Source organism: Coturnix japonica, chromosome 11, assembly GCF_054131305.1.
Source record: "Coturnix japonica strain WE chromosome 11, WE-NBRP24, whole genome shotgun sequence".
NCBI lineage: Eukaryota > Metazoa > Chordata > Aves > Galliformes > Phasianidae > Coturnix > Coturnix japonica.
Window position 1 is genome coordinate 11,350,074 of NC_140673.1, and position 10,517 is coordinate 11,360,590.

A 10,517-nucleotide genomic window follows, 5' to 3' on the forward strand; every position below is an offset into this window, starting at 1 on the left:
ACAGCTGTTCCCAGATCCACACCACATCCAGTCCCCAGACACCCCAGGAGCCCCCAGGGTTGCCCCTTGGATGCTCACACTGTTGGGAGCACACTGGTGATGGATTTACAGCCCTAATCCTCCACTGCACAGACTCACACCATTCCACCTCTATCCCTGCCCGCCCTCTTGCACCCTATTCAGGATTTAGCCCCTCTCTTTGATTCACCCCAGGGATGATCCAAAGCCCAGCCCAGCCAGCCAGAGCTGTTCCATTGGGGAGCACCAGAGCTGGTTCCTGGCCCTGCAGGAGCAAGCTGTGCTCACTGGGCAGCTCCTTATACTGCTCTTAAATCACATCTTCCAGCACTTCATCCCTTTCGGTTCCTGTTTTCAGGTTCACAGCAAATGCTTTAAATCTGTCCTGCCTTTCTGCCCAGCCACACAGCACCAGCTGCATGCAGGCTCTGGGCACCTCCCCATATTTCAGGCTTCCCTTCCAACTGTGACCATTGCACCCCTCTCCTGCAGGCAACCTGTATCTGCTTTGGGCTCTGTTTCCCCCCTAGCCTAGAGAACATGTTTGTAACCACCAGCTCTCGCCAACTTTCTCATCCCACCAGCAAGCCCAAGCTGAAAGAAATAATAAAATACTTGATGTTCCTTAGGGAAAAGATGTTTTCCAGGCCCCTTTTGGCAGGAAGGGGCATTTTCAGCTCACATAGGTCTCCCAAAAATAAGTACAAAAACACAGCGAGGATCAAAGGCTGAGCTGCCTTCCCACTCAAAGCACTGCTCTGCTGCACCAGTACCGCCCTGAGCCCTTCGCATGGGTTAGGCTGTGCAGGACTCCAGAGCCTGCCCTGGTGACACCTGCAGTGCCCGCTGCTCCTCACCATGTCCCCAGGCTGTACAGGAACAACATACTGCCTTAAGGGTTTCAAGGAGAGCAGCAGAGCTTGGTACCAGATTGCAGGTGTGACAGCAGCCACAAGCAGTGCCATTTGCACCCTGCCATGATGCAGGGTCCAAGGGGCAACAGTGACCCTCATCCCAGCAGCGCTGCAGCACAGCACAGTGCTGCTTGTGGGGCCGGGCCTTCTGCTGTGGGTCAGGGAAGGAGCTCGGGGCCAGGTCTCCATAGGAACACCACCAAACACAAACATACACATCCGCTTCCCGGGCGCAGGGACCGCTGCATCGTGCCTGGGAAAGGGCTGCGGGCTGCCGCGGGGAGCCAACAGCACCCACCGCCTCTCCGTGCCCCACAGCCTGGGCCGGCCCGAGCGTCCCACAAAGACCTGATGGGGACAGGAGGTTCCCCGCCCATCCCCGGAGCCCAGCACAAAGCACCTCTCTCAAAACCTTTATTATCAGCAAATAACAAAAGTCCGGGGAGCGCACGGCCGGGTGGGTGGGTGGGTGGGCAGCGCAAGCAGCGTGCGCGTAGGGGAGGGGCGAGGGGGTGTCCCCACAGCTGGGAGCACAATGACAACAGCTCATAAATAAACACCGCGACGGGAAACCTCAGGCTCAGAGCCCGATGCGCTCTGCCTCCCCCCGGGCACAGGGAGCAGCTGGACCCCACAGTGGGGTGGGTTGGGGGATGCAAGGATGGGGATGCAGGAGCTGAGCCGGCCGGGGACCAAGTGTCACTGGTGTCACAGCATCCCCTGAACTGGGGCAGCAGCGACCAGCCCTTCCAGCCCGTCCTGGGGAAGGCAGAGCACACAGGGGATGAGCAGAGATGCTTTCTACCTTTGCCTTTAAACACTGAAGCTTATATTAGGGACTATGGTACAGAACCCGGAGGTTCTATAGAGACAGCAGAGAGCACAGCTCCGTGGCCGAGGGCTGCTCCGGTACTTGTAGGTGTGGGAGGTGAGAGTGCCGCCTAGGGCTGGTTCTTTGCCTCAGGGTCTTTGTCGTAGATGTAGCTGCCCACGGCTCCGGTGTTGACACCTGCAAGTAGAGACGTGCACAGCGGTGGTGATGTGAGCAGGACGGGCGTCCCCAGCCCCGCACCCCCAGCACTCACCCTTGGGCCCGAAGAGGATCCCGTAGCACGGCTTGTGGCAGTAGGGCTGCCCGTCGTGCTGCGCGAGGAGGAGAGAGACGTGTCACCGCGGGGCTGTGCAGGGCAATGCGCGGAGCCAAGCTGCCCTCTCGCGGTGGAGCAGCCCGGCACGGCACAGCCCGGCACGGCACAGCCCGGCACGGCACAGCACTGCGGGACGGCACAGCACTGCGGTGCGGGGCCGGAGGTGGCCGCCCTTACCTCGGCGTGGCCCCCGGGGGTCAGCGTCTTGCTGCAGCGCTCGCAGCGTAGGCAGGGCCGGTGCCAGTCCTTCCCCAGCGAGGTCACCTTCTCAGCTGCAGCGGGGACAAGAGGGTCCCCCCCCGCACGTCACCACCACCCCTTTGGATAAAAAACCCACGGACCCCAGCCAGCCCCTCCCGGCTGCCACATGCCCCGGGGGTCCTGCCACCAAGTGCCACCACGGGGCACGTGCCCAGCACCCAGCACAGCCTTACCAAAGTAGACCCTCTTGCCGCAGCGTGGGCACATGTTGGGCTCCCCAGTGAAGGTGGTGACGCTGGAGGCTGTAAGACAGAGGGACACGAGTGTGGGACACCTCATCCAGCCCCCAGCTGGCTGCCCCGTGCCCCCCTTCTCACCTTTGCTGGGTCCCTTGGGAGGAGCAGCGTTCACCTTCTTCTCCTCCACCCTGGCTGGGTGCTCGATGGGCCCTGGTGCAGTCTGCCCCTCAATCTGAGGCTTCTCGTAGATGTACGACCCGGCACCACCGATGTTCACCCCTGCAGTGAGGCAGAAGCTGCAGCAGCCCAGGGGTCTCCATCCCCTCCCAGCCCCACCTCACCTCCCCCAGGCCCCTATTCCTGCTGGGCCTCCACAGTCCTTCAGCCCCAGCTTCCTCCCCACCCAGGCTTTATGTGGCTGTGTCTGGGATGGGGCAGCAACTCCACCTTCTGTTCAAATTGGAGTTTGCTTTTTTAATTTAGAAATAAATAAATGAAAAGAAAGACAGAAAGAAACAACTGATGGGACCGACCCCCCTCCAAAAGCTCCTCTACCCCACTTCATACAGCAGCTGTGGGTTTGGGACTGGCTCAGCTCATGGCAGCCCAACTCCTGGGATGCATGTGGGGCTGTGGGGATGGGAACAGACAGGCAGAGCCCAGACGTACCTTTGGGGCCAAACAGCGTCGCATAGCAGGGCTTGTGGCAGAAGGGTTTCCCATCATGCTGGGGAGAGAGGGGCAGTTAGAGTGCTGGGAGGAGAGCGTGCTCCTTGTGCTCACCACCATCCCTACCCACATTCACAGACAGTTTAGTGGCCATAGTGGTGATAGGCTGCTGGTTGGACTTGCTGATTGTTTGAGGTTGCTTCCAACATTAACCATTCTGAGAGCACAGTGATGGTGCCCCAAGTGTGCCCGCTGGCCACTCTGGCCATGTTGTACCCATGCTGGGCACCCAACACCATGGGTAAGGCAGCACCTCCCTACCAGCTCCATCCTGGCACGTCCCCAGCCTGGCAAGGAGGGCCCTTTTTGCTCTGCTTTGCTTCCACCCTTGTCACCATACCCCTTGCTTTGGCTGCAGATCAGAGCCCTGCTGCTATCAGCCCCGCTATAGGCCGGGGGGCGATTATGGCAGGAAGGCACCGAGCAGGCGATAAATGCTGCAGCACTTCTGTCCCACGGCCCAGCAGCCGCCCACGGGAGGGGGCTCTGAGATAACACCCCGGCTCCAGCAGCAGCTTCTCACAAGGTGCCGGGAACCGAGTCCAAGAGAAAAGAAAGAGCGCTTGTGCCTCCACATCCTCGGCCCCGAGGTTCACAGGACACAATCAGCCAGGCCTTGGCTGCCGTCACCCCAGCAGAATTTGGCCTTATATGGAGAGGGAGAGAATTCTCCAGGCTTAACTCAGCCTCACTGCCCAGCTGCCCTGGTTGCTGCCAGCTGCCCCTCAGCTGTGCCCCGCTAAGGAGCCGGTGACACGCTGGCATGAGAGGCCACGCACCGCCCCAGGGCGCAGGGGATGAGCAGTTGCTGTGGGGCTGAGCACCTGCTGTCAGCTCCACGGCAGTCCCAGCAATGCAGCTGTGGGGCTCACTGGGTGCAGCACCAGGTACTGGCCCCAAACTGCTTCCTACCATGTCCCCATCCCTGGGGCAGCAGACAACACGTCAGCACAGCCCCTGCTCCTTCAGCTTCTCCAAATATTTACGTTCTGGATGGATTTGGGGCTTTCTTAGCTCCATTAGGAGCTGTATGGGAATGCAGGCAGCTCTTCAAGGATGGGGTCTCGCCCTCCTCCTGCCCAGCTCCAGGCCTGGGCTCAGCCCCCAGACTCAATGCTCCCCCCAACCCCACTCCGCTGCCCATTGGCCTTCACCTCAGCGTGCCCTCCTGGCGTCAGGGTCTTGTTGCAGCGCTCACACTTCAAGCAGAACTTGTGCCAGTCCTTGCCCAGGGAGGAGACCTTCTCAGCTGCAGAGAAACAAGAATGAATGAGTGCCCAGTGCCAACGTGGGGCTGTGCTACCACAGTGCCCACACCTTTATTCCCATCAGCTGCTCTGCTCCACACGATGTTCCCAGGGCCATTCCAGCACCGTGCTCCTACTCCCCATGTCTATTTTTACTCCCTGTGTTGCCCCACACAGCCCTGCTCCCATTCAAATATTTAGAGTTGCCATGCCCACCCGGCCCAGCAGCTCCTGCTCATTTTCATGCCTCAGCTGCCATGCCTCTGGCTCAAAGCAGGACACAGACAGCCTCCGGTGTCACCAAGGCTGGGTTCAGCCCTGGAGAACATCCACCTGTGTGTGCACAGACAAATGTGTGGGCACAATGCACACCACGAACCTGCAGGGCAACACACTGCGGGCACCAGAAATGGCTTCAAAGCCTTCAGTTCCAGGAAGGGGAGCACTCAGGGACCGGTTCCACAAACACACCTCCTCCAGCTGTCCCTTCTGCACAGCCCCAGGGCTTCACCTACATCTCCATCCACGTGCTGCTGGCCCTGCTTCTTGCTGGGTCCTTGTGGGCACCAAGACAGCAGTGCCCGATGGTTCCCTCCCAGTTGGGGTGTCCCCAGCTCCAGGGGTGCACACAGTGGGGACAGCTGGAAAGCAGCACCATCCCATTAAAGCCACCGTAAAATGAAATCATGAAGGCCAAATAAAATATTTAACGAGCAAATAAAAGCTCAGCCCTGCTCCACAACAACAGCCCTCCACACAGGAATGTTTCCCAGCCCCTTCCCCCTCTTAAGGACTTCTGCAAATGTCAACAGGCTGCGCTGGGTCGGGATGGGGGCCAGGAGCTCCACAAGGGCAGGTCCAGCTTTGAGGGCTGTCCTCTTCCCATGGCAAATGGCTGAACACAGGATATGCCACAGTGCCAAGAGATGCCAAAACAACCCCATCGCCACCCAGTGCATCAGCCCTGGTGGGAAGCAGGTGGCTGTGAGCTACATGGAACTGCTGTATCCACAGGGAAGCACAGACCTGGGGTTCAGTGTCAGCGTGGCTCAGCCTTGCAGAGCTGGAGCACTTTGCGCAACAGCAGCCCCCAGCTGGGTCAGCAGCTTCTCCCAGCAAGGGAAATTCACTGCAACCCTGCTTGGGCCGCATGTGGGTCACGAGGGTGCACACAAAGGGACGTTCCAGCCCGGGGCTTTCTGGATGCGCAGCAGCACGAGCCCCAGGTATCCCTGTGTGACCGCAGCTGGGGTGCGGGGCTGCGCTGCTCCTGGTGGCAGACAAACACCCGGTGATGTGCTCAGCGTGCGAGAGCGGGCTGTCACACCGACCTGGGAACAGGGCAGCTTCCCCAGGGAGGGAAATGGAGCGTGAGCGGCTGAAAGCTGAGCCAGAGGCTGGGGGCCGAGGCTGCACAGCCGGGCCCGGGGCTGCGTCACCTCCGGCCGCCCCCGCCCCGCAGGGAGCAGCGGGAGGAAGCTCCCGGCGGATGTTTTGCAGCTATCGCTGGTTATTGCAGCTGCCGCAGCCCCCGCCAGACGGGATTCGCCCCCGCGACTTCTCAGGCAGCCGTAGGACCTCGCTGCTTTCCTAGGGCTCGCAGCCCCGGCCGCGGATGGGCAGGAAGGACGAGGTGGCCTCTGGGTGCCGTCGCGCTCCCGGGGACACCCTGGAGCTGTAACTCGCCCTCGGCTGGGAGCACAGGGCCGGACACACGCAAACAAAGGGGACGGGGAACGGGGCCAAGCGCTCAGCGCGCTCCTCCGGCCGTCGGGCCGCATTGTTCGCCGCCAGCAAAGGAAGCCGCCTGCCCGGCCCCTTCCCAGGGCGGCGGCCGTTTGTGCCGGCGCTGCCATCAATCACTGCGGGCACCGGGTTGCCGTCACCGGGCCCGCTGCCGCTCCGAGGTTGCATCAGCTCCGGAGGCGAAGGCTCCGACCGCACCCCGCTATGGAGGGAACCCCCCCACCGCGATCCGTGCGGGCTGCGGGGCCGGGGCCGTCGCCTCCTTCCCGGAGCGACCCGTGCGGCCTTTGCTCCCTTCTTCCCTTCCCTTTACCTTCCCCCCCTCCTTCCCCAGCGGGAATTTGCAGCCCCTTTTCCCCGCGGCACACCCCGCACCGCAGCCCCGATAGTAGCGGGGCCGCCCCGCCCGCAGCCAGGCGCCGTGCCCGGGCGGGGCCGCCGGCGTAGGCGAGAGGAGCCGAGAGCTTCTTCGTGGGACCCGAGCCCTCCTCTCCCCCCGGGCCGGCACGGAGACCTCGCCCCGCTGCTCCCGCAGCCCCTGACGGCACCTCCAGCCGGTGCGGGGCGGCCTCGAGCAAATCCCCGCTCCTTTTTCTATGGAGCTGCCGTTCTTCATCGAGCCACGTGCGCACGGGATGTGCCGCACGGGGCCGACCGTGCCGGGAGAGCTCCCTTAGCGCTCCCATGGGCACGAGTCCCGGCTCGCACGGGATAAAGAACCGGGCATCCCCGGGCACCCGCGGTGGAGCTCCTAGGAATGCGCTTCCAGCTCCCTTCTCGTCTGGCTGCTCTCTGCCAGCCTTTCTGTCTCCCTCCTGCTGCTCCAGGCCCCGTGCTGCCACCAAACAGCAAATAGAAATCACAGTGCACGGGTTGAGCTGGGCAGCCCTCCCTGACCCCCAACACACAGGGCAGGGCAGGCACACAAACACAGCCTCTACCCAGCCAGGAGCACCGTGTTCCTCTGAGCTGATAACAATCTCTGCTGGGACATGCGAGCATTCCCCAGCCCACATCAGCAGGGGTTTCCTAGTGGTGTCGGAGCAGCCAAGCCCACACCAGTGCCCCCCAGCCCTGCTCTGCACAGCCAGGAGCTGTTGTACCAACCATGGCAGGGACCTGTCCGTGTGCTGCAGCACCGGGGCTGCCCCACAGTGAGTCCAGAGCACCAGGACCAATCCCAGCCCTCACCTCCTGCCCTGGCAGCGGTGCCACCACGGCCCTATCGCAGCACACACCCTGGCCGCTGGATTTTACCGTCAAGCCACGGAGGCAGATTTTCCATTACCTCTCACTGGGGCGTTCCTGCTCCACCTTTCCTGCCCTTTCCATCCCCCTCCTTGGCCCCGTCACCTCTCTCCATCCACAAGCCCCAATGGGGACAGCAAAAAAAAAAGGCAGAGCGTGAGGATCTCACACCCAGCCTCCATTCCCAGGGGTTAAACAACCCGCACGGCGCTGCGGGGCCTCCCGGGAACCACAGCGTGAATCGACCACGCACAGAGCGAGGGGCGGGGGCTGACTCCTGCCCTCCCAAAGACAACGTCCCCCAGCTCATGGCAATCAGCAGCTTCCCACGGCCGGGCCCTTCCCCCGCATGGCAGCCCCGCGAGGAGCCCGGTGCCCTCTGTTAACGTTTTGCAGAGCCCACTCACGCTCCCGGAGAGGCCGCCCGGGGACACGGGGCAGTCAGTGGTTGCATAAGGAGGGCGGGCAGCAGCTCAGAGCGGCCCTTTGTCAGCCCAGCCGTGGGGATGGAGCCCTGCACTCACACTGGGCACTCACCGGGGTGAGCTGCTCCAACCCGAGAGCAGCAGCGGTTACTGATTAATTGATCGCGGGGCGGCCTCCGCGCTTGGATTCCTGCAGGGCAGCGCTGCCTGCACGGGCTCAGCGTCCGGAGCGCCCCAACACCACGATTGGAGGCCCCGTGAGCCAGGAGGGTGCAGCCCAGCGCCGTGCCCACGTGCTCGTAGCATCATCCCCAGGGCTTTGGGCTGCTCCGTGCTCAGGAAACGCTGCACAGGAAAACGGGAAACCTCCCAAACCATCCTGCCAACCCGCCGGGAAAAGGGGCCCGGAGGCAGAAAGGCTCAACTGCGGCTCGTGGGACCCCACAGAACCCACTGTGGCACAGCACATCCCACGGCAGCCCCATCCCTCGGCCACTCCCTGCCCCGACCGCAGCCACCTGCCAACCCAGCGCTGCCCCGACGGACGGGAGGTGTGGAGGGAGGCGGCGATGTGCCCCGCTCCGCCTGGAAACTGAGCTTCCAAAAGAGCCCAAAGCCTATTTTTGTATTTCCCTGCGCTTTTGAAAGGAGAAAAAAAAAAGCCCATTCTGCAGCTCAGGAAACGCCCACAGCCTTCTGAGTGCAGGGAGGAGTCTCTGGATTTTTCCAAGGAGCAACAGGCGGGCTGGGCTGGAAATGAGTTTTCCATCGGTACCCGCTGCTGTTGGCTCCGGTTGGCTGCAAGGCCGGGAATGGGAGATGGGGGCATTTCCCACGCATGACCCGCAGCCACGGCCCCACGAACTCCTGCCTGCGGGTCCCAGCACTGACGGGCAGGGTGCCGGGATCACCACCCGCCTGCCGGGGCTGAGGGATGCTCGGGTGTGCCAAGCCCTGCCAGCAGGTACCTAACCCTGCTCCGTGCCCAGCTCTGTGCCGCTGGCTGCCCGTGGAGCAGCTCCCGGCCTCGTACACAGCACTCACTTGCCTTCTGTGCATTAAATAAACCAAGCTGAATTTATTCCATGGGAGCCTGGGCGGTTTCCAGAGGGGGAAACTAAGGACGTCAGGAGCGCGCCGCAGCCTGTTCCAGCGACAGGAGAGAAGAAGTTTCCGGCCGGCTCCTGCTCCAGCTCCCCACGGTCCATCACAGGGTTGGGGGAAGGTGCCGCTGCCCCGTCCCTCCCACAGGTCCCCATGTCCCTGGAGGGGACGGGAGAGGGGAAGCAGCAGGAGCTGCCCACCACCCCCAGCTCACTGCTGGAAGCAGGACGGCGGTGCGTGCCCCATACAGCCCTGTGGGCTCAGGGACTCCCGAGCCCCCCGCAGCTACGGAGGCTGGGGCTGCACCCCCTGCCCGCCCTCCCCCCGCCCGGGACAGGAGGAGCGGTGACCCCGGGCCGTGCCCATTAGCCGGCCAGCGGGCTATTTTCTGCTTAAAAAGGAAAAAGTTCACACGGGGAGAAATATCTGAGGCTGAGCCGTTCCCACCCCCCCACCCCCCATAAATAGGTTTATTTAAAGGAGGAAGAGAGCAAATTCCTATTTCTGTGTTTACTTGGAGATGGCCGGGAAGGAATGAAAGCTCCCGGTGCCTCCACCGCGCGGGCACCTCCGGGCTCTGTGCGCCCAACGAGCGAACCGAGGAACCGGGGGAAAAGGGGGGGGTTCAGGGGGAACCCCACGGCAGGGCTGGCCCCGGGACCGCCCCGCTTCCCGCAGGGCCGGGACTGAGCGCCCACCCGGGCGGATCCGCACCGAACCCTCTGACAAAGCGCCGCAGAAACCACCCGAACCACCCGAACCGCCGCCCGCACAGCGCGCACCTGGCCCGGCGTTACGGGAGCGGCTCGTGCGCTCTCGCACCTGCCCCTCCGCTCCTCCCCACCGAGAAACCCCTTCCCCACGGGCTGTGTCCCTCCGGGCAGCGGGACGCGGCCCCCGCTCGTTGTACGGCAGCGGGGCGGGCAGGGGGATGCGGGGCGCTGCGGGCACGGGCGGGGGGTGGAGAGGAGACCCGGGGACGCGCTTACCGAAATAAACGGTCTTGTCGCACTTGGGGCACTTGGATGCCATGGCTGGAGAGCGGAGCGGAGCGGAGCCGTGCCGAGCCGAGCCGTGCCGTGCTGTGCTCCCCGCTCCGCCCGGCCCCCGCCCATTGCCCGAGGTGGGGGGGGCCGGGGCGGGGCTGCGCGTCTCCCCGGCCCGGCCCGGCCCGGCCCCACAGCAGGTGCGACCCCAGAGCTGCGGGTCCCTCCCGGATGCGCTGGGAGCGACCGCGGCCGGGCACGAAGCGGGGATGGGGCTGCGGGGGCCGCTCCGGTCGCCCCTACGCGTGTGCGCCGGCCACGCCGCGCAGCTCGGGCAGCGCCCGGCAGACCTCTCCCCCTTCTTCCGCCCGCTCACAACCCCGTGTTAATCCGGCCCTGCTGCTGATCCCCCCCGGCAATCAGCCCCCAGCCGGCCGCCCCAGCTCGCACAGCCTCGGCACCACCGGCCGCCCCGAGCCCCCTTTCCGGCCGGGCCGTGCAGCAGGGCAGGG

General features: G+C 63.6%; 2 protein-coding genes across 4 annotated transcripts; one reads left to right on the forward strand and one right to left on the reverse strand.

Moving 5' to 3' along the window:
- Nucleotides 1-1,332: 1,332 nt before the first annotated feature.
- CRIP2 (cysteine rich protein 2) lies at nucleotides 1,333-10,117 on the reverse strand. Of its 2 annotated transcripts, none has more exons than XM_015869515.2 (8): nucleotides 10,009-10,117; nucleotides 4,404-4,498; nucleotides 3,190-3,247; nucleotides 2,659-2,799; nucleotides 2,515-2,583; nucleotides 2,258-2,352; nucleotides 2,018-2,075; nucleotides 1,333-1,941 (listed from the first exon to the last, which is right to left on the reverse strand). In XM_015869515.2, exons 1-8 carry the CDS (start codon nucleotides 10,049-10,051, stop codon nucleotides 1,874-1,876), a joined length of 627 nt encoding a protein of 208 aa, XP_015725001.1. In that variant the 5' UTR covers nucleotides 10,052-10,117; the 3' UTR covers nucleotides 1,333-1,873. The 2 variants fall into 2 exon arrangements, with proteins under 2 accessions (XP_015725001.1, XP_085367288.1); XM_085511162.1 differs by lacking the exon at nucleotides 10,009-10,117 and adding an exon at nucleotides 8,434-8,521.
- LOC146759016 (uncharacterized) lies at nucleotides 8,531-9,514 on the forward strand. Of its 2 annotated transcripts, none has more exons than XM_085511163.1 (2): nucleotides 8,531-8,879; nucleotides 8,988-9,514. In XM_085511163.1, exons 1-2 carry the CDS (start codon nucleotides 8,672-8,674, stop codon nucleotides 9,386-9,388), a joined length of 609 nt encoding a protein of 202 aa, XP_085367289.1. In that variant the 5' UTR covers nucleotides 8,531-8,671; the 3' UTR covers nucleotides 9,389-9,514. The 2 variants fall into 2 exon arrangements, 1 of the variants encoding a protein (XP_085367289.1); XR_014932663.1 differs by having other exon boundaries at nucleotides 8,668-8,879; nucleotides 9,008-9,511.
- Nucleotides 10,118-10,517: the final 400 nt, after the last annotated feature.

Bases quoted from the DNA above. Each gene is read 5' to 3' on its own strand.
- LOC146759016 (XM_085511163.1), top strand. From the start codon at position 8,672: ATGAGTTTTCCATCGGTACCCGCTGCTGTTGGCTCCGGTTGGCTGCAA. The intron at 8,880-8,987 runs GTACCTAACCCT...AAATAAACCAAG, and splicing joins GTGCCAAGCCCTGCCAGCAG to CTGAATTTATTCCATGGGAG.
- CRIP2 (XM_015869515.2), bottom strand. From the start codon at position 10,051: ATGGCATCCAAGTGCCCCAAGTGCGACAAGACCGTTTATTTCG. The intron at 4,499-10,008 runs GTAAGCGCGTCC...GTTTCTCTGCAG, and splicing joins CGACAAGACCGTTTATTTCG to CTGAGAAGGTCTCCTCCCTG. The intron at 2,353-2,514 runs GTAAGGCTGTGC...TCCCCGCTGCAG, and splicing joins CGGCAAGAGGGTCTACTTTG to CTGAGAAGGTGACCTCGCTG.